General features: G+C 32.9%; 1 protein-coding gene across 2 annotated transcripts; it reads left to right on the top strand.

Moving 5' to 3' along the window:
* Window positions 1–476: 476 nt before the first annotated feature.
* On the top strand, window positions 477–21,277 carry LOC132701636 (uncharacterized). Of its 2 annotated transcripts, none has more exons than XM_060669749.1 (2): window positions 477–742; window positions 20,665–21,277. In XM_060669749.1, the coding sequence occupies exons 1-2, from the start codon at window positions 695–697 to the stop codon at window positions 20,923–20,925; spliced, it is 309 nt and encodes a 102-aa protein (XP_060525732.1). In that variant the 5' UTR covers window positions 477–694; the 3' UTR covers window positions 20,926–21,277. The 2 variants fall into 2 exon arrangements, with proteins under 2 accessions (XP_060525732.1, XP_060525733.1); XM_060669750.1 differs by lacking the exon at window positions 477–742 and adding an exon at window positions 15,929–16,133.
* The last annotated feature ends 1,132 nt before the right edge of the window (window positions 21,278–22,409 follow it).

The raw sequence follows: 22,409 nt of genomic DNA, 5'->3' as shown, positions 1-22,409 counted from the left end.
GGAAATTCGTCGATCTGTTATGCGCAAACTATAAGTAGAAAAAAATTGAAAATTTCAATTTAAACTAATGTTGATAAGGGCAATCCGACTAAATTTTTTTCAAAATGGCGACATGTCCTGATATACCGGAAGTGAGTACATAAATTTCGCCTATTTAATATAAGTAAGTTGACGTCCACTTTCGGAATATCCGGATGTGCCGCCATCTTGAAAATATTTTAGCCGAATTGCCCCTACCAACATTAGTTTAATTACAATTTTCCAAAATGTCATAGTTTTCCCATACCAGATCGACGAAGTTACCAGTGGAACACCCTGTAGATTTCCGTGCAACTTATGGCGTGAAAAATATTTTCAATCTGTTCGTCACAAAATAGTTGTTATTTAATAAAACACGACTCGCTTACCGGAAACTATTAGCACCGCGTATGTAGATAGACGCAATACCTTTAACAACAAATTCGTTTCAAGGATGTCTATATATAATAATTTTAACCCGACGTCAGTAATTTTTGCGTTTTCAGTGTGGCGAAAAACGAAATAAAACACGGTTATTTGACAAAAGTGAAACGTGTTTATTATCGACAATATATGTGCCGGTAATAAAAAAGAAATGATATGGTCCGATCGGTTTTGCGAAATAGTTGCGAATGGCGAAGAGTAGAGTAACGTTTTAACGCAATCGGCGAACGCCATGAACAAAAGCATCGAGATTTTGTTGGAAGAGCGGACCGAGCTTGGGGTAAGAATTTCAAATTTAAAACGTCATACGAAACATAGAATAAAAGACCATTGTTAGCGACATGTTTAAATGCAAATTAGTAATGACTTTAGACTGTGTAATTGTATGAAATTAATTGTATTCTCTAACAGTATTTATGATACAGGGTGGTTCGTAATGAATGTTCCAAAACGCAATTCTAATTTAAACTCGTAAAAATATTGATGAGACCAAATATGACTTAGTAAAATGTAGCTCATTTGGGTGGGTGTTAAAGTCAAGTTCTCGAAATTGTTATTTATCTATGGCCCAAACAAATATTGATATGGCAACTGGGAATCGGAAATTTTTCGTCAAGTAAAAATTGTATACTACGTTCATTTCGATAAAACGCACCGTTATATATTTGCATTTTGATACCCCCCACCTCCACAAAAAATATTGATTTTTATGATCGTGTTTGATCGATTCTCCGCCACATCACAAATTTTTATGCAGCAATTGATATGTATCTCACGCATGAGTGACATTTTACCAAGGTACAACATTTGGCTCAATATCATTATTTTCACGACTATAGCTACAAATTATTTTGAAGAATACAATTTGGCCGTTATGGGAAGCAACTGCTTAGAGGAAAAATATATGTAATTCATATATTACATTTACTGAGCGAATTTTATTTTGTTTCTCTATAGTATATGTAGTACCCCTGTTGTCGGTTTTCCACTAAACGGAAAGTGAGGTTTATGTCTTGTTTGTGTTTTATGGAACACAAAAGAACAAAAAGAGAACTGAAACAAACTCTTTTTTCCACCACGTAAGACTACGTTTTTGTTGTTTTGTTTGTTTTGTTTTCGATCCTTTTCCACTGATTGGTGCGATGAAGTATAAAGACTTTTTTTCAATAATCAAGTTTAGAGAAAAATATTTATTCCTAGCTATGGCTGGTTTACACTGCGGTCCATCAATTTTGAGTTTGATTTTGGCAACGCACTTTTTAAAAACATAAAATTTCGAAATTTGGAACTTTATTGTGTTGCGTAGAGAGATTTGTGGCATAAAGAGCGCAGATTAATTGTTAAAAGCGCACAGATAATAAAATCTTATCGTTGAAAGCGTCGATTCAGCAGCCTGCATGTGAAGGGATCATCATTGCAGATTCAAATTACAAGGATCCAGGATCCGGGAACTAGCAATTTTAGGGAAGAATACTAATAGGTTCTGGAAGTTCTTGGCGTTGACATTCTTGAACTTTTCTCGGTGGAATTTGGCAGGATTTGCAGGAAAACTTATACAGAACAAATTATATCGTTAAAATAACAATGATGTACATTAACAATGTCCAGATTTATTGGGATCTGTTGCTTTAATGTAAAACGGCTATGTGCTATTTTCTTTTCTTCCAGCCATTTAAATTTAAATTTTCCACTAGTTCCACTCCTTCGACAAATCACCAACTAAATACGTGAGACGTATTAGACAACGACAATTTATAGATCAGGAAAAAAACAGGTCGCGACAGACATTTCTTTTGTAAAAGGCGCGTACGGTGGCTTTACAATATTTTGTAATTGCTACAAAAAAAACGGGAAATACATATTCTTATGAAAATTAAAAAAAAAATACATAAAAAAAAATCAATGGTTTTTGATTTTTTTTAAATCAAAGTTTGTCCAACACTGGTCCGGACGTAGCTCGATCTAATGGAATCCGTTCGCTAAATCGATGGTCGAAAAATATTGACATTTACCTAGTTTAGTTAGGTAGGAAGGAAGTATTTGTCACTTATAGTCCGACCGTTTAGTTTCCTATAGTCTACTACTAGCCGCCACTATCTTTTACCAGAAGCGTCCAATTTTTTAGAGACTATCCAGATATCCAGATTGGGTTAGACCAAGGTGAAATTGAATCTTGTATAATGCCTTGTTCAAGCATTTTATTAACTTGCGATTTAATTTCAACTTTATGTTTTTGCGGGTATCGGTATGTCTTTGTGAAAATGGGACTATTGTCGGTTACGTTTATTTTATGTCGAATTTGTTTTATAAAAGTTAAAGGAAAGAATTGCACAATAAAATATATCACGACAATTAATGGGCTAATTTTCGAATGGCTTTACGTTCTTGACTTTTAATAAATTATTATGAAAGTTTCATTCGTTAATATTTAAAATTTCAATAACGCGAGTGTTGGTTATTGTAGTAACTAACCATGTTTATATTTAACTGGAATTTCGACCAGACTCTTGTTTTATCCTAGGTAGAATAATAATAACATAATGTATTTGATGCTTAATGCTCCTTTCAGTTTTATATTAACATCTAATATTGCTTTTAACTGATGCAGTAATGTAAACCTATTATTCCTTCAAACTTATCGCTAAAATCAAAAATCTAGAATTTATGATGTTTTTGAGTTTTTAAAATATTAGAAATGTAATCAAAATTACTTGATTATGATGAGTAATCATATGAACTGTTTCAATCTAAAAGTCTTCACTAAAATTATAGTTTTTGTAAAATTTTTGAACAATTTTTGCAAACAATAAAATTTTTGTATTCCCCTAACAGTTCAGCGTTTATTTCCGGAATAAATAGTTGCGGCAAATTAGCTGCTATATTAATATTTACTATGTTACTTGATTCTGCATGGGATTCAAGATAAAATTTTCATTTCCAGTGAAAGACGAATCTTGAGTTTCTAATATGTGACTATTGTAAGGTTTATTTTTAGTTGGGTGAAGTTCATAGCACTCATATGGTATTTTATCGTAATGCTTTGTATTTAAATAATGTTTGCAATTATATGGATCAGTATTATTTTCACAATAAATATTTTCGGTGGTTGTTTGATTTGGGTTTGCCTCAAAATACTGATCAGAGGAGTTTGGAAGTTCCTGCCGAAGTGTCCATGGGTTCATCTAGACAGCTTTGCCGAGAACAATTTTAATTGGTATTAAAGTTTAAAATAAATTGTTTCATTGTTTAGAAATTGATTAGGGACGAATTTTTTGCGATTAAAATTTAGAAGTTGATTTTTTATGATTTGACGTTGCCTTTGAGAAACGTACGAGTGTTTCTGAAATGGAACATTAATATTTCGTCTTAATGGACAACTCCCATCACGATTATGCCATAAAGGGTCGATTTAATTGACAGTTGGGAACAGTTGGTTTAACAGGAAATTTTCTTTTTCGATAACGGGACCCATTATCACTTCTAAATTCAGGGGATTACGTATCTTAACATTATTTTGAAGTTGGCCAGTTAATCCTCGAATAAAATTTGTTGTTCGTAATTTCGCAAAGTTCTTATACGTTCCAAATTTAATGCAATTAATTTATAAGAAATTAAAGATCGTGCGCCTTTCCATTGTGTCTGTTTCATTTTTTATAGGTGTTAAATCTATTAGACCTTGTACCAAAAAATCCAAATTTCTTTGATCACCAAAACTTAAATGTAATGCGTTTCTTACATCCATCGTTCCAGGTATTTACTTCGTTTATTCTAGAACCTATTAAACTGAATGCCCTACCTGACCAATTATTGAATGTACAATAGCGATAAACATTTTTAATTAAACCTGCACAATTATTTAGAAAGATAGTCAATGTATAACGATTTCCATCATATACTGATATAGTATCAATATAGAATTGATAGTTTACGCCTATGGGGTTGCTTGCGGCAGCGCTTTGGCTATTCATATTAGGAATGTTTTTGATGTGACACCTGTTATCGAGATTGATCAAGTTAAATTTATTTTTCTACTCCCGTCTGTAAAATACCTAATTACACTAGCGTGCGGGAAGCGTCACTTTACCACATCAGTTTCATTTCAAACGGATCGGAGCCACTTCGGACATTTCCGGGATTTTAGCGCACGGGTTTGGGAGCATTCAGATATTTTCGGAGATATTTTTTGACGGCCATGTCAGTGAATGTATTCCTGTTGTATTGCGAAAATGTACCCAAAAAGTATAGAAAAAGTATAGTATGCAACACGTTCGGTAAACTTTTCAGTCACCCATTTATTAAACACTCGCTCCGCTCGCGCCAAATAAACTCGTGAGTCAAATGCCGTTTACCGAACTTGTTGCATATACTATTATATATTATTATAGTGTCATTAATTCCAGAAACGCTTAAAATTTAGTAAAAATGTTACGAGAGCAATATGTACAATAACAACGAAAATAATGAAAATTATAATAATAAATAAATAATGAATATAATAATGAAAAATCATTTACGTTAAAATTAAAATGATCTTCATTCTACCCTCGTGGAAAGTGCGCAGTACTGTGAGGGGGTATTTTGCTCACATCCTCAAATCTGAGGCTCCCACTGCTCTGCAACTGCACAATGTGTGCCCTACCGTTTCCTCAACCTCTGGGTTTTCGGATGAAGATCTTCTAGTCTTCCAAAAAGTACAACCTCTTACACCTTTGGCTAAAACAGTTGGCGAAACAGCTAAACTGAACCATTCGATATCCACATTCAACTCATAAAAATATGCGTATTAATTCTTATTACCCAAAATATTTGCATAAACTTGCCTTTAGATCCCATATTGGACGTCAAAACAAATCTTGTTTTGCCAAAATGTAATATGACAGCCTGATGATGTGTATAATGCTCAAAATATAAAGTGGAATTTTCAAGGAGTATCAGTCTTTTATGAAACTCGCTATACATCCCTAGGAGAATTTTCTGATTTGATCTGCTCATTGCTAGTTTACTGTCACTATACATAAGATTCGCAGCCATCTTTTTAATAATAATATTAAAATTATTTTAATATAATAATATATAAATTAATAATAATATTATCAGCAGAACATAATATTGGAACAACTAATTCAAGAAAGCGGTTTCTTTTTAAATGGTCTTTAAAATTTCAAATGCTCGTAGCTCAGTTAGAGTAGCGTTCCAAGTATATATTAACTTGACCTTTTCAACTTGAAATCATCCCAGCAACACACGGTAAAGCTATGGCAGTTATGTCATGGGACACCTGTGAATGGGTCAACCCGGTAATCGCCGCGAGTATGCTTGTGTTTCTTCTGATATTGCTGGTGCCCCCGCCCTCATCCTTGCTATGAGGTTGGCTATGTTCATTACCATCCAGTCCACTATGTCCTGGTGTCCATATCATTGTTATCCTGTTACGGCACTCTAACATGGATAAGGCCTCTTAGCAGTTTCTTTCAGTCTTAGAGGCGACATGAGGTGTTTCTAGCGCCTTCATCGCCGCCTCACCGTTCGAAAACATGTTAATATTCTTTTCCGCATAGCCTCCTACTCAATTGCGTGCTCTTCCGCTATCCCCCTCATGCGTTTGGAGCCGCCAGTGTACCATGATGTCAGCCTTAGACTGAACTCAATCATCCCTCCTGGTTAGTTCATTTTATAGGGGAGGGAGGTCTATCAATGTCTTTGGCATCATTATTGACGGCATCCCCAAAATGTTGTGGTCTAATACCGTATCCAGCAAATGGGTCCACACATGCCTGCGGTTTCACCCACATAGAAATTGAAATTTAAGACTTTGGATAAGGTGACATGTATACAAGGAGTCTCCAAGTCCGTAAATACAGGGCTTCAGGAACCCGTGCATGTTGGGACAGATTTTTTGTGAAGGTGGGTATATTAAAAAGAAAATATATTTTATAGAAAAAAAATCACTCTTTCATCATATTTAAAAAAAAACAACGGAATGGTACTAACAAAAAAAGTGGCGACATTATATAGCGATATTATAGAGTGTAACTAACGCCATCTACATATTGTCTACATATATGTCGATTTACACGCGACTTCTGAAAAATTTAACGACTTCTTTGCGAATTCCGTTAGAGAAGTAATAAATAATATAAAAACAACACAAACAACTAATAAAAAATCGTAAAGTCGAAGTCTATTCTTAACACCTTTCACGGGTGTTGAACTTCGATGCATTATTTCGTCAGTTACAAAAAAAGGTTCAGCTGGGTACGATGAAATACCCTGTGAACGTAACGGTATTTGTTTGAAGGGGACATGGACTGAGATGATGTTGTTTTCGCTTAGGGATTTGAACGAGAGCTTATTGGTTAGAATGCAGGATAAATCGATTAATCAGACTAACGTTGTTAAGTATTTGGGTTGGTTCATAGATAGTAATTTGTGCTGGACAGGCCAAATTGACCACGTATTAAACAAAATGGCTATGCATACTTTTGTTATTTGGCGAAAAACGTATTGTTCGAACAAGTCATAAGTTAGCCAAAGTAGCTAACAGCCCTATGATTTTACCAATAAAACTATATAATAAGTTGCCTGTCCATTTATTTAAGCAAAAATTAAAGCTTTGAATAAAAACGTTTTTTATTCTATCGAAGAACACTTTGATTGTAGTAACGCCGATCTCTCAGTGTGATATACTTTGTGTGTTTGTACGTATCTGTTTTTAAAGTTTGTATTTTAGTGTTCTAATGTTTTTTTTTTTTTTACTTGTTGACATCATCCAATACTTTTGTTAAAAGTCAACGGAAATAAACATTATGATTATTATTATTATTATATTTCGCAAAAAATAGGATGCATTCTATGCATGCCTTCTAATCTAAGTTGTAGTGCCGATATGTGAGAAACAGATTGAGCTACATAGAATTGTAAAGTAAACTTTAACATCCTGAGTGACATTTTACTAAAGAATATTTATTTATCTCAATACAAAATATACCAAATTTTAAAAAATTATATTTTGCTAATTTATTACTACTCTGCTAACTCAGCAAGCTTTAAATTTACTATAGCATGTAATTTAGTAGACCTTGCACACAGAATATATTTTCCTCGCAGTTTTATACAATTTTAATTATTCGCAGTCGTTGTCACAAAGCTACGTCAAATTTTGACTTGAATTTTTTATGATATGAAAGCATCAAAATCTACCGAAGTGCCAAGTTTTGCGGTTAATGTACGCGTTTACATCGTGGCTGAAAAGATTTTTATTTAGGCCAAACGTCTGCAATAAGGTAACTATTCCAAACTATAAAATACTAAATTATAAAACCATTCATCAAGTATTCGTAATTTGTTACTGAAAAGCAAATAATGACAACACCAACCAAAAGTCCTTACGAGTTGTGCGGATTTGTATGAGAGAGAAATATGTTTCAGAAAAGTTTATAACATTTACTTTTGAAATACCCTGTAGAATTTGCAACGAATATCAGACTTCTTAGGCCTAAAATCAATATTTTTCACATTATTTAAAACAGCTTAAAAATTAATGCAAATTGCACTCTTTATACAGGATGTTATTGAAATCAAATAGTGACAGCGATAAACCGACATTTGGTTGGCCATGTTGCAAGATTGCCAAATCGTGCAGCCTCGCGATTAATGAACTCAAATAATAAGAAAACTGGCTCAGCTGACATATTATTTTGTCTACTAACTCTGCAAAGGGTTACCGATTAATGTTTTTGGTATTAGACAAAATAGCTAATACTAGTAAATATTAAACAAAAATCATACCCCAAAAATAAATTGTTTGCTTTTGGTTAATCGCGTTAACAAAATTACTACTAAATACTACTAAATAATACGTCCAAATATGATCAAGCGGTCTTATTACTTTGTCTGCTAACACAAGAAACAATTCCCCATTAATTTTTGGTACAAACCGAACATTGCCAATATCATAAGTTCAAACCGCAAAAAAAATACTCTAGTCCACTATTAAGCAACAAATTTAAACTCGTTTTAATCACATTCATTATTTAGTCATTCCCCAGTCATATCGACTAACATCTCCAGTTAAATATTTTTTCTACTTCCGTCTGTAAAATACCTAATTACGCACCGATCTGACGGGAAGCGTCGCTTTACCACGTCAGTTTCGTTTCCCACGAATCCGAGCCATTTCGGACATTTCCGGGATTTTACCGCACGGGTTTGGGAGCAATCGGATGTTGTCGGAGATATTTACCCAAAAACTAACGGTCGTAGAAAAAGTATAGTACGCAACACGTTCGGTAAACTTTTTAACTCACTCGTTTATTAAAACTCGTGAGTCAAATGCCGTTTACAGCACTTGTTGCATAATATACTATGGCAGTGTTATTCTTTACCACAGAGCTACAAATATTTCCAATTCTTTACAACCTTACAAATTGGTAATCCCAAATTCTGACTCTCAAACTCACAAACACTTTTACTGTTGCATATCCGCAAACAAAAACTGTCACAAATTATTATTTACAACCAAAAAAATAACTTAAATAGGCATCTAAACAAGTATTTATCGGGTCGTGTCCACACGGAAATTTGCGTAAGCTTACTGCAAAATGGCTAAATGGCATTGGTTTTTAAAACTCTCGACTCTGTTTTAACTTTACTTATTCGCCATTTAGAACGTAGATGGTGCGTCAGATATCGCTAAACTGTACTTCTTGACGGGCATCTTAACGGGAGCTTTAAACCTAATTACCTTTTGAACTAAAATGTAATTTTTAATTAATTTTATTTTAAATTTTTAAATAAGTAATCAAAGAACATTTAATTTTATTCGTTGGACAGATTTAAACTAACCAAAACTAACTGCTCCAAGAAGAGTCTACAAAAGTAAATGTGTATGTGTCAGCGAATGTATTAGTCTTGTTTTGCAAAAATATACCCAAAAACTAATGATTGTAGAAAAAGTATAGTATGCAAACCGTTTGGTAACCTTTTAAAGTCTTAGTTATTAAACACTTGCTCCGCTGGTGCCAAATAAACTCTTGACTCCAATGCCGTTTACCGCACTTGTTGCACAATATACTGTTACAGTTTCTTATTCTTGTAATTTAGTCTATCTCATTCTCTTATTTGACACTTTTGTTGCTATCTAATAAACTATCACTGTTCATTTGTTAGCAAATTACATCAGGTGCTGCGAAAATATCTACCAGCAACATACAATTTCGGCGAACGCGGTCGTAAATTAACTATCGCCCGAAATTCTTCTATCAAACAATCCGCTGTTGTTAGCATTTTTGAATTCTGCATGTTCAAAAGGGTCAGTTTTTGAATTTTATCTTCCAGTTTTGGAAGTTAGAATTTATAATGTCAATTATGTCAATGTCAATATCAATTTATAATATCGATTATGTCTCAGGTAAAATTGATATTTTTTCGGGAGTCCCTCAAGGTTCTCACACTGGACCCACCTTTTTAACTTGTTTATAAATGATATTGTTAGTGTAGTTTCGGAATCGCAGTGTCTTTTATTTGCGGATGATTTGAAGATATTCAGGAGGGTTGGATCAGGCAAGGATGCTCTGCAGAGAGACGTGGATAGTATTTGCATGTGGTTCAGTGTAAAGAAATGCTGTAGTATTAGCTTCACTCGTTCGTTGAGTATGGTTAACAACCAGTATAGCATTGATGGAATCGTGATCGAGGCCGTTACTAGTATTAAAGACTTGGGTGTTTGCTTCGATTCTAAACTAAATTTGGTGACACATTTTGCTGAAGTAGTAAACAGGTCAATGCGAGTCCTTGGGTTTGTTGTACGCAATACTGGCCAACTTATTCCACATTGTCTTTTAAACTCCTTTACATCTCTTTGGTTCGCTCTATACTTGAGCATGCATCTGTGGTATGGTCTCCATATTATGCCTGCCATATAGATAACATCGAAGTCGTTCAGAAAGCATTTTTAAGATCTTTGGCTTCAAAGGCGCATATTAATATCTATAATGGGTATCAGATCAACTACAGTATTATAGCTAAGGCCTTCAATATTGATAATCTTCAAGCTAGAAGATCTCAGAGTGATTTAGTTTTTCTCTTTAAGATTCTGAATGGTTGGTATTATTGTCCAACTCTTACCATCGCGCAAATTATGGAGTTTATTCACCCCTCACTAGAATGCTGAAAGCGTGCAACTGTTTAAAGCTTGATCCTTTTGTCGGCAGCCTCCGCTCATTTCGTTATGATGTGTTGCGTTTGAGTGCTGCCAGTTAATTCTGTTTATCGTTATTGTTACATTTTGTTCTAGTTTCTAGTTGTTATATTGCTGTGTTTCTCTCTGTACCTTTAATATGAATGTAAAAATTTTGTAAAATGGTTAAACCGTTAATATGTAAATAAATAAATAAATAAATAATATAACGATTTATCAATAACATGTATAATTAATACGCCTATTTGAATATAATTTATCATTATTATAATAACAAAATCAAATATACTCAGTACATCTCGGATCAACAAACGCCGCAGGCCAATAATAACCAACCGACAAAGTGAAAGTTACCTCGTTGCAATCATCAACCGCGACTAGAGAACTTACTTAATGATTAAATAATATAGTGGCATCGAGAGATTGGTGCGTGGACGTTGCATGAGAGGTGATATTTTTACATTTCGCTGTTGTGTGATGTAGTTTTGAACGCTGGTGATAATGTGAGTATACGTGTAGTTTACTACCTTTTTAATACAAGAACTTTGGGCTCTTATTAATGGAAGAATCTATCTACCTTGTCCTGTCAAATTTTGAAAATATGGAATACGTCTACTTGCGGAAGTAAATATGAAACTTTAGTCGGCAGAGATTTTTAAAGTAATGTTTCTTAGAATTTGTGTGTAGGTTTGTGATATATGTGGCAACCCCGCACTTGCCAATACATTTATAAAATGTAGTTACTTACATATGCTCGTATACTTAATTGGCGAAATAGAACACTCAGCATGAACTTCCCATCAAAATTAAATTAATTTTTTCAAAGTTGCTCCCGCCCAAATGTAAAAAACACTATTCTATTGAGACTAAGGAAGTTATAAACAATGTTTATTTGCCTCTCATTGAACGTGGTGCCAGCAAGCAAGCATCTTTAGAAGAAACAGCCACATTGACGAAAATTCCAATATCAACTGTATGGAAAATTGTGAATAATCCCATTTCAGCGAGGAAAAAAGAAGCGATGTTGACATTTTCTCGAGTGTAGATGAAAGTGATCATGATATAATACAGCGTAAAATTTACCAGTTATACGAGGAACAAAACGTGCCTACATTAGATATCTTAGTTAGGAGGTTTCGAAAAGATGAAACCGGTATTAAATGTGGCAGAACTACCTTATGGAAGTGTATTCAACACATGGGTTTTAGATTTAAAAAATTGACAAAAGGCAAGGTTTAATGGAATCTTTTAGAATTCGGAAATGGCGACTGGAATATCTAAAAAAAAAAATAGGAAATCTGGTTCGACGCTTATGATACCACGGAAAAGGGTTGGGTTGACTCAACTCATAAGTGTAAAACAAACGCGCCATAAAAAAGAGGTAAAAGAATAACTATTTTGCATGCTGATGGTTGGATTCCAAATGGACTTTCTCTGTCTGCGAAAAATATTAAAGATTCTTCTCTGGATTACCCTGAAGACACCACCGCTGATTTATTTGAAAGTTGGTTTAAAAACAAACTAGGTCCAAACATTCCTCCTAATAGCGTCATTGTAAAAGACAATGCAAGTTATCACAGTAGACAGTTGACCCCTTCCTCATGCGACACACAAGCAACAATCCAAAACTACATGTATAATAACGACATTTATTTTCACGAAGATTATACCAAAAAGCAATTAATTGAGCTTCTACAAAGCTTGAACCTACAAAAGGAATACGTCTGTGATAATTATGCAAAAAATCTAGGGCATACAGTTTGAAGGCTTCCACCTATATATTTAATCACATTGAACATGTTTGGCACCAACTGAAATCTGCCATTCGTCGTAACAATGTTTTTCCCCAAGTTAAATCCGCAAATTCTGTTTGACATATAGAAAAGGCCAATCGTATATCCATATTACAAATAATATAGAACAAATAATAATTAGAACAGGCGATGATACCGATAATGATACTGATATGTTATGTGGATAATTTTAAGTAATTTAAGTAGGTAATAAAAATAATTTGTAATTTTATTTTAGATTTAAACATAAATAAATAAATGTTGTTTAGTATCTTTCCTAACAAAACCCCAAATAATTAAATTCTAAGCAAAGTACAGACCTGTTCGGCCATATTTCATTCTTAAAGCTTGCCCGGGTCTTTCCTTAATTCGTATCAGTTAGTAACTTTCTTATACCTATGAACAGACTTTACCTTAGAAATCATCAACCCTCACTTGCCTCCTTGAATGATGTACAAAACATTTTCAGGAAAATATGGACGAATATCGATCAATCAGATGATTATGATATTGTTTGTAGTAAAGTGTAATTGTTGCTTTTGGCACTAAATCCTGAATTTCGTTTAATAAGTGAGATAAAGACGTGGATAAAAAAAAACAAAATGCTGAAAAAAGATTGCATTGCCTTCGACAGACACCTAATAGCGTTGACGGGAATTTCAACAGAATGAGACAAACATTGAGTATAAAACTGTTTTTTCTTAAAAATGTTTCCCATAGCATTCCCGCAGATTTAAGCAACAGAGTTTAAAAAAATATATGTATATCCAAATAGAGTGGGAAGTTCGCGAGAAAATTAAATTTGGATTGAGGCAAATTTTAGTATTGTGGTAATTTTAATGCTTTAATTCAATCAAAAAACACCAAAGGTAAATATAAAGTTCTTTATGCGTTCTTGAAATTTAATTAATTTGTATGAGCTGTGCAGCAATTTTAAAGGTAATAAAGATATCTAATGAATTAAATCAGCCTCTAGTATTGTGTAACATTAGAGCCACTATTTAAAATAAGACTGAAACAAAGTTAAGCCCACCCCTTGAAGTGTTTATTATACGTTTTTAGACCCAAGCAAATGTTTTTAAATAATTGTAACCAATACATGTATCTAGGACAACCTCTTTGTTATTTTGCTAACAGAATAAACGGTACCTATCTTGAATAATTATGCAGAGGGAACCCAAAATACTAACTGCAATTTCTTCGGCAGTTTATCGTCAGCATTACCCGCCGGCACTTCGACTTGACAAATCGAGTAACAACCATACAACGGTAAGAACAAACACGGCGCATTCATGTAGCAGCTAATTCATTGTTGAAGTTTTGTAATTTTATGCTGCAACACAGAAAACTCATTATGAAATTTGCGGCTTTTAACAAAAGCCGGGTACAGGTGCAATAATCGTTGCAATATACATATCGCATCAGAATTAACGCCCCAATAAAATTTGGGTCAATTTCAAAGTTAATTGTCTCTCACACTGCTGCTGCGATTTAAATATATATTAAATTGTAGGTTAAGTCTTCAGACACGATGTTATGAAAAACATTTTCCGTCAACACTATTAGGTGTCTTAAGTCGGGTAGCCGTAGCTCACTTACTAAATGAGATACGGAATTTAGTTTCTAACATGACAATTAAGTTCATTACAAAAAAAAGTTAAAACATAATCATAACATTAAACAAAGAAAGAGTCATTATCGGGTGTTTTCTCCCTTACTCCTTATAACCGATTAACATAGACGACTCGCACTTCGACCCTGACGTTTAATTTGTGATTGATCCATATTAGTCCATATTTCTCTGATGTTTTCTACATCATCCGAGAAGGCAGGTGGCGGTTAATAATCTTTAAGCTACCTGCATACTCTGCATACCTGCCCAGTTGATCTCACAAATGTTCTATTGGGTTAAAGTCTGGACCGCGTGAGGGCCAGTTCAAGGTCTCAATATTTATCTCATTATTCTTGGAATGCATGGTCTGGAATAATAAGAGAGATAAAGACGTGAATAAAAAAAACAAGATTCTAAGAAAAGGTGGAGCTATGTCGGGAATTCTCACAGAATGTGACAAACATTGAGAATAAAACTGTTTTCTTCTAAAACTTGAATTTCTGAAGATTTAAGCTACGACTAAAAAATAGATAGATATTTTTTGGATTGGATTGGATTTGGATATATGTCAATCAGGAGTTCGTTCGAAGTTTATTTGACACTTGTAACTTTTTTATAACACAATTTGACTTGAAATTACTCGTTCCACACCAGTAATTACGGAAAAATCTCTTCGTATGCAAACACATTCGGTGACGCAAAGTTGCCTTCTGCAAGTCTAGTCAAAATATATTCTTACTGCGATTCGAAAACATATTCGCGAATTCATTCTCCGTTGGTGGCGCTGTTAACGGTAAACAAACGCGACCGTCTGGAAATATTGCATAATGTTGAAACTTTGACCAGCTCATTCTAATTGAACATATGAAAACAATGGCGCCAATCCGAATTTTATGTCTGAAGGAGCTTAATATTTTTTCCGGCACGGGTCTCATTACATAGGTCTGCTGAAACAGTGCCATCTTAACATTTGTCAGCCTATTAGTAAATAACACGGGCATTTGTATTTTTAACAAATCACGAGATGAAGGTTGGGCTACTCTTAGTTAGATTTGAGTTTTTGATACCGAGTCACAAATAAGTTTTTAGTTATTAGTTGTTAAAAAAAAAAAAAAAAAAACATATGCTTTGCATTTGGATTACCTCTTATATATTATATATTTTTGAAAAGCTCATAACAAGCCCAATCAAATTAGTACAAAACATACAGGGCGTTTTATTTTAAAAAACACAAGTTTAGTTTGTACATCTAAAGAGGGTGTCTAAAAATGCAAAATCACCTCCGATAGCTATAGTATTTCTTTTTGAGCATGAAAAAGTAGCCTTATTAATTATTAACGCCGAAAAAGCATAAAAAATGGGACACACTGTACAATGTTTTCAGCTTTAACATAAGATCGTTAAATGAATATCTTTTTAAAAGGAAAATAGGAATAGCCATTCGGACACTGTTTTTATTCTTATAGTTGAATTTAAAGTCTAACACATAGACTGAGCTTATCATACTTTAATAATTTAATAACTTAATATATCCACAGCTCAGATTTGTTTCTATTTTCTTATTATTTGTTTGTATTCTTTTTCCGATGTATTTGTTATTCGTTGATTTCTGTTTTTTTTTTATTTATGGACAGCTTGAGCTTTTATGTAGTTACGTATTTATTATTAATGTAGATAATTTTCCGACTATATACAATTACGTTTTCGAAAAACGCAATGGTCAAAGCAGAAATAAACAAAAAGTCGCGCGGATGAGTAATTGAACAATAGGTAATATGCAACGATGATTATTATTCCTCGATTTATGCAAACATTGCTTTACGGTTTACCTAGACCTATGACAGATAAGCAGAAGTTGTCCGCAGACCGCTGAGAACGCGACGATAAACATTTTCGTTATCGACAATCGAGTGGTTTACAGATGCGACCGCGGGTTGTTTTGATCAGTACGTCCAGCCGAATCAGTACCCCGGGAAAGTGTTAAAATGTGTACGTGATTTAAATTTTACGCTACATTTAACCCACGGATAGAGGACGTGTGGAAAACATGGAGCGAATAATCGATCACGTACGTTTTTCACCATCGTTTTAATTTTGAATTTGCTTTGCTGGATATAAAACTTTCTGTTTTCCAGGACCAAATATACACTCTGTCAAAATATCAAAATATTAGCGTATAGTGTGTCTCAAATTATATCGTCTTCCCCCAAAATATACTCAGTAAATCCAGCAACCAATACTTTTTACCATGCGTTTCGAGAAAGGTTCTTACGAATATATTACTAATTTTTCCGTTATATCGTGTCGAAATTACATTAGATTCAAAACAAATTGTGCAAACAAGTGTATGAATGTTTATTGAGTAGAGGATTCATCAAACAAGAAGTTTAAAAGGAAAAACGTAGTGATTTTCAATCCCACCGTCTGGACAATAGTGAACAAAATATGACAGACGGACGGAAAATATATTGCCTTTATCAAAACCAGATTGTTTCTACTTTGGATAAACTGAATACGAAGTTAGAAGAAATTTAAAAAACAATTATTAGCCGTGGCATTAAGTTTTTTGTACCAGGGCATTTAAATACCGCAAAGTAGACAAAAAACAAGTGGTAATAAAATCTGACACATTGCGCAATTGGAGAATTAATTACCCTCATGAAATTATAGATCCAAAAACCAAATCCAAATGTACCTAGATGAAACTTGTTTTGATCCACATGATACAGTATCCAAAGGATGGATTGATTCCATTAAGAACTGTCAGACAAAAGCACTTTCAAATAAAGGAAAATCATAATCATAATTCACGCTAGGTCAGAAGAGAAATTTATTCCAAACTGGGTGTTGTCTGCGAAGTACTCTAGTTTAAACTATCATCGAAATACAAATGCAGAACTTGTAAATTGTATTAAATGTAATTAATAATAAAGCAGTTGAGAACTGATAAAATGCGGTATTGCACTTTTTTTAAATAGCTTAATAGTCGGTTCTTGATGTTCTGTCTCTGTCAGGTGTTTTATTTTACTTCGATAATTGACGTCAAAAGTCAAGATGATATAGTTTGAGACATAATGTAAAAAATCCCTAGCACTTTTCAGTAGTATTAGTAGTATTTCTTGACACTCGATGATGATAAAAGAAGCCGAGATTGGGATTTATGACCCGCTACCGTTTCTACTACGAATTTTTATGTATTACAAGTTTCAAGTTCTAATTTTGCTTAATAATTTCCGAATCTACTGAAAAAGAAAGTTCCTATGCGCGGACGATTGTAAATCTATGCGGTAATTTTTTTTTAACCGGGTCGTCCATACATACATCTATAGAGAATTTCAAAATGTCCGCATTCCAAGACAATTTTTATCATTCAATTTACATAAAATTTAAATTTGCCAGTGCTTGAAATGCGATAAAAAATCATACCGGCCCGCTTTCCCCAAAATGGCACTGACAACTTATCTAAAAATAGCATTTTAATGATTAAAAAAAAGGTTAAAGATTTACTTTATTTCAGAATCACGTTGGGGTTCCTGAAGGTATCTTATTAAATCCTCTTTTGTTCGTTGTATTTTTTAATGATATTTTCTCACTTTTGCTGCCATCGCTTGTCGCCGACTATGCCTTTTCTGCTTTTGATAGCAACAATTTTTAAGTATTATGTTCGTTATTTTTCTTGTCGTTAATTGTATCGACTCTCTCAAATATTTTTGTTTTTAATTGCATATTGAATGTTTAAACTTACAGGACAAAAATAAAATTCTGTCCTTTTAGAACAATACCTTACTATCTCGTTTTGATAATAGCACCGAATGATTTTAAATGTATTTTATTCTATATTCTAAAATTTTTTGTTCTAATGAACCATCCAGTTTTGTTAAATAATATTTTTATAACCTTCTAAAAAATATTCCATGTTTTAGTTAGACCGTTAATTGAAAAATGGGCCTGAATTTGTTTTTATAATCGAATTCGTTAAATAAATGGTGAACACTATAAATGTTAAAAAAATATCAATCAATCATAGAGTTTGAGCGTTATAATAAGCACAAACAAGCCTTTTAAAATGTAACATTAATAAAATACGGCGACCAATTTTAAGAAAAAAGTGTAGAAAATAATTATGTACATACATTTTAGGTAAGCATAATTATTTAGAGGGTTACTAAAAAGTTTTGGTATTGCACGTGCATGTTGTTCCGGTTTCGACGAACAAAATGCGGCAATATAACGAACTAGATAGATATTTCAAAATTAAAGCCCCGCTAAAATTCGAATGTTCGTTTTCTCGCGAAGTGCTGACTCGATTTTTTTATGGAGTTGAATATGTGAATTTTTTTGTAGTTTAAATCTTCAGAAACGATGTTATAAAAAACATTTTTATTTAAATTTAAGTTTTAGGCATGTTCAAAGCAAAACCAGTTTTTTACTCATAACCGATTGACATTCAGGAGTCGCACTTTGAACCAGACGTTTAATTTGTTCTACATCTTCCAAGGGTGCGGATTGATGATCTCTAAGCTGCCTTACCCCAGAGATACAAAGGCCCTTTTGCCCATGCCGTTAATACAAGAACTTATATAATATATATAAAATAGAAACATTTTTTTAACCAATGACCTTACGGCATTCATTAACCAAGATGCCCGGTGACAAATCATCAATAAGTTTGAATGCGGCATTTTTACCCCAATATTTTCTCAATATATGCCTGGATTTCGTTAAACAGGTTAGAATGTGCGGAAAATCAGTAATTTCTCTACTAAAATAACAGTGTCTCCTGCGGCGCATCAATTTTTACCGTGGTGTTCTATTGGGTTGAGGTCTTTTATGCTCTTCGTACTATTTGTGATATTTTTGCTTTTCATTTAATAATATAATATATAATAATATAATAATAATATAATAATATATAATAAATAATATAATCGTTTCTGAAAATTTAAGCTACAATATAAAAAAATATTTATCCAAATCGAATCAGCGAAAAATAAACTTTGATCAACATTTTGGTGGTGTGTTAATATTGATGAGAAATTTATATGAGAAATACTTTTTAAATTGTTGCCTGCATATATAAAATTGAGTATTGTCAACAATCAGGTTTTACTGCTTCTTGTGATAGTGAAATAGTAATTTCATGCCATTTCTGAAAACAAAAAAAATCTTCAAATTGGGACAGTTAACAATAAATGGAATAAATTAAAAGCAAACCAACTAATCAAAACTTTCAACTAAATAGAATATCAAATTTTAGGCACCTTTAACAATAAATAATTTTTATTTCAAGTACTTTCTTAACACGTGATCGTATTACGTCAGTCAGTCATTAATAAAGATAATTCGAATCAAATTTCCTTTTGAAGTGATTCGATATTACTCCCACGCATTTAAAATAAAAATGCAAATATTGCGACACTACAGAGTGTCTGCCCAAATAGCAATTGAAACTTTACGATCACATTCGACATCAAGCGTAGTCATAGGATATGTAACTTTCTTTATAATTTCAATCTTTTCCAATTTCTTGTTGAATTCAAAAAATTTGACAATGCTCATAAAATAACATACGAAAGTAAGAGAAACTTCGACAGAGCGTATGCGTTTGGTTTGAAAAATTGCATGACGTATTATTTTATATTTAAATCAATGCGAAACGTATCGATCCAAATTACAAAACAGCTTTTTGTTGTTAACTTAGTGATCGATAGGAATATCTTCAACAATTATTATATTTATCAATAGCAAACACAGTCAGCATCAGCACTCATATTTCTTTACACCTTTTTACATCAGCGTTATTTAACTTAGTGTAAAGTTTAACTGGATTGTGAAAACTTTTGTTTTTCCGAAAATCTATCGAGAACGATTATGGTCTACTATAAAAAAAATAAAATTTTGTTATTGTGACCGTATCTAATAATAAAAATATTCAATATGGCTCCCATAAGAAAATTTAATTTAATATATTTAGACCTACAAATAAAATAATTCTGTTTTATGCCATTTTGGGGACAGATTTAAGTTTCTCATAAAATTCTTTCATCCTTTCAATCGACCCTGTATTTCCTATGGTTTCTGACATCCCCCTGCTATACCATCCTTATTTTGATCACACTGCATAAACTAAAATTGTTTTTTTTTAATGGATCGGCCTGTATGTTTTTTAATAATTTTATTAAGCTTGGTTGGTATAAGCTTCTCATAAGCCCATTTCAAAAAGAAAGCACGTATTTTTAATCCTATTCATTTTTGATAATTTTCAAAAAAAAAGGTAACCGAACGGTACCAACAAAAAAGTTGTGAAACAAATAGCGAGATTATAACAGCCTCGTTTAATGTAGATATTTCATAAACCGCTTGGGCTATAGAGAAATAACAATTTCAAAAACTGAACTTTAAAAACACTCTGTATCTTAGTCATCAGAAACATTTAATCTAGGATTGCTTTTGGTGCCTTCATTATGGACCACCAATAGTGTCCCTAACCTGTTATAACGTGTTGACGGAAGAATATTAGGATCTGTAATCAAATGAAATTATATTTGTCTAATTTTTAAAAATGCAAATAATCTTGATCTACTACGTTGAAATTCCAGATGGAAAACAAAGCCTTCAAAGGTTCGGAAGCCGGCACCGAACTGAACAGCGTCGTAACCAATGGAGACTTGACCACGAAAGCAACCACCACGTGTACCCCCGAAGTCTGTCGAAGCGCGAGGCAACGGTTCCAACCTCCCGACTTAGCCAACAACAGCCCATGGCACAAAAAGAAGACGTACTTTTTTGTGGGCACTATAGTGCTCCTCATTATTTGGATCGCCGTGTATACGATCGTGAGCGAACTCAAATTGGTGTGATAGCGATAATTCGGACAACCGGTATAAAGTTTCGAGACAACGTCTTGGTGCGTGACAGAGCCACGCCGTGTGGTGCGGGATAAGGTGACACTTGCGATTGCAAAATGGGGTTATGTTCCTACAGACGTTTTTATAATTTTTGTATTGAAACGCCTTAAATCTTAGCCGAAATATATACTCATCCACGTACCGTCAAAATTTTGTATTTTCATCCAAATGGTGGGTGAACTCCAGTGCCAAAATGGCTATGTTTTATCAACTCGTGTTATTATCTGTCTGTTAAATGTTATATTATATTTATTTACACAAAAACGTCATTTGATGTACATGAGATAGTTCTTTTATTTTATAATTTTGTTTTATTTAACCTGCATCTAACTCCCGACCTCTCTTTCCCTTTAATTAATTATAACAGTTTCATGTTATCTTCTAATAGAAAATATAAATGAAACTTTCTTTTATGAACCCCTCCGAAACCTGTAAAAAATTATCAAAAACACTTTTAAAATATTATATTGTTGTATATACAGGATGTTTTTATTTTCGCGGGCAATTTTGTTGTTTTAAAACACCCTCTATGTGAAGGCAAAAGTGACGTTTGTAAGTCCTCAATATATCTATCGAATTTTCCGACGAAAAGCTACGTTACATATCAAATCAATAAATACAGGGTGGCCAAAAACTAAGACTAAAAATTTCATTGAAAAAAATCGTTAAGTCAATGTTTATAATTTTATCATTTATAGAAAAGGTGACTGACTATAAGGTTTAATATTTAAAAAGTTTGTAGATTTCAAAATATTATCAATAAAACAATCGAACACTACAGAAATTGCATCTACTATTTACTGTCGTTTGACAAAAACATTTAGACATTTGCTGAAAAATATCCAAATGGACAAAAATCCTTCAAAAAACTGTATACGAGTAATAGAAAAATTTTGATAATCTACTAGGGAACAAACAAACCTTATTATAAAAAATCTCATTTTTATATTATTGTTTATCTGAATGTTGCAATTAATAAATTATATTTTGAATTTGTTTTACTTATTGTTAGTATTTTTTATACTATTTAGTTTTTTTTTCAATAGGTTTATAAACTTAAGATATTTTGTTGCATTAAAATAACCATAACAATCAAAAATAGCTAAGGTAGGTGGCATAAAACAGTCAAACATTAATTTCCGAACAGCAAAGCGAAACATTGACGTTGCTGTTGTGCTCGATTGTTTTTTTTTTGTTTCGTTATTATAGCATTTTTACAAAGAATAAATACCTTTATTGCTATTATTTTGGAAATCTCCAACTTTTTCAAAGAGGCAACCTTATACAAAGTCACCCTTTTCTAAAAGCGAAATACGATAAAATTATAAGATTAAAAAAAAAAAGGATTTTTACATTTAAATTTTTTGTTACTTTTAGTTGATCATCAATGTCAAATGTATAACAAAGACTTGCAGTAGGAGAAATCAATAGATATA

This window comes from Cylas formicarius, unplaced genomic scaffold (assembly GCF_029955315.1).
Source record: "Cylas formicarius isolate icCylForm1 unplaced genomic scaffold, icCylForm1.1 PGA_scaffold_10__41_contigs__length_53128322, whole genome shotgun sequence".
Classification (NCBI taxonomy): domain Eukaryota; kingdom Metazoa; phylum Arthropoda; class Insecta; order Coleoptera; family Brentidae; genus Cylas; species Cylas formicarius.
The sequence above is the reverse complement of the archived record's forward strand: the minus strand, read 5'-3'. Positions and strand labels throughout refer to the sequence as shown.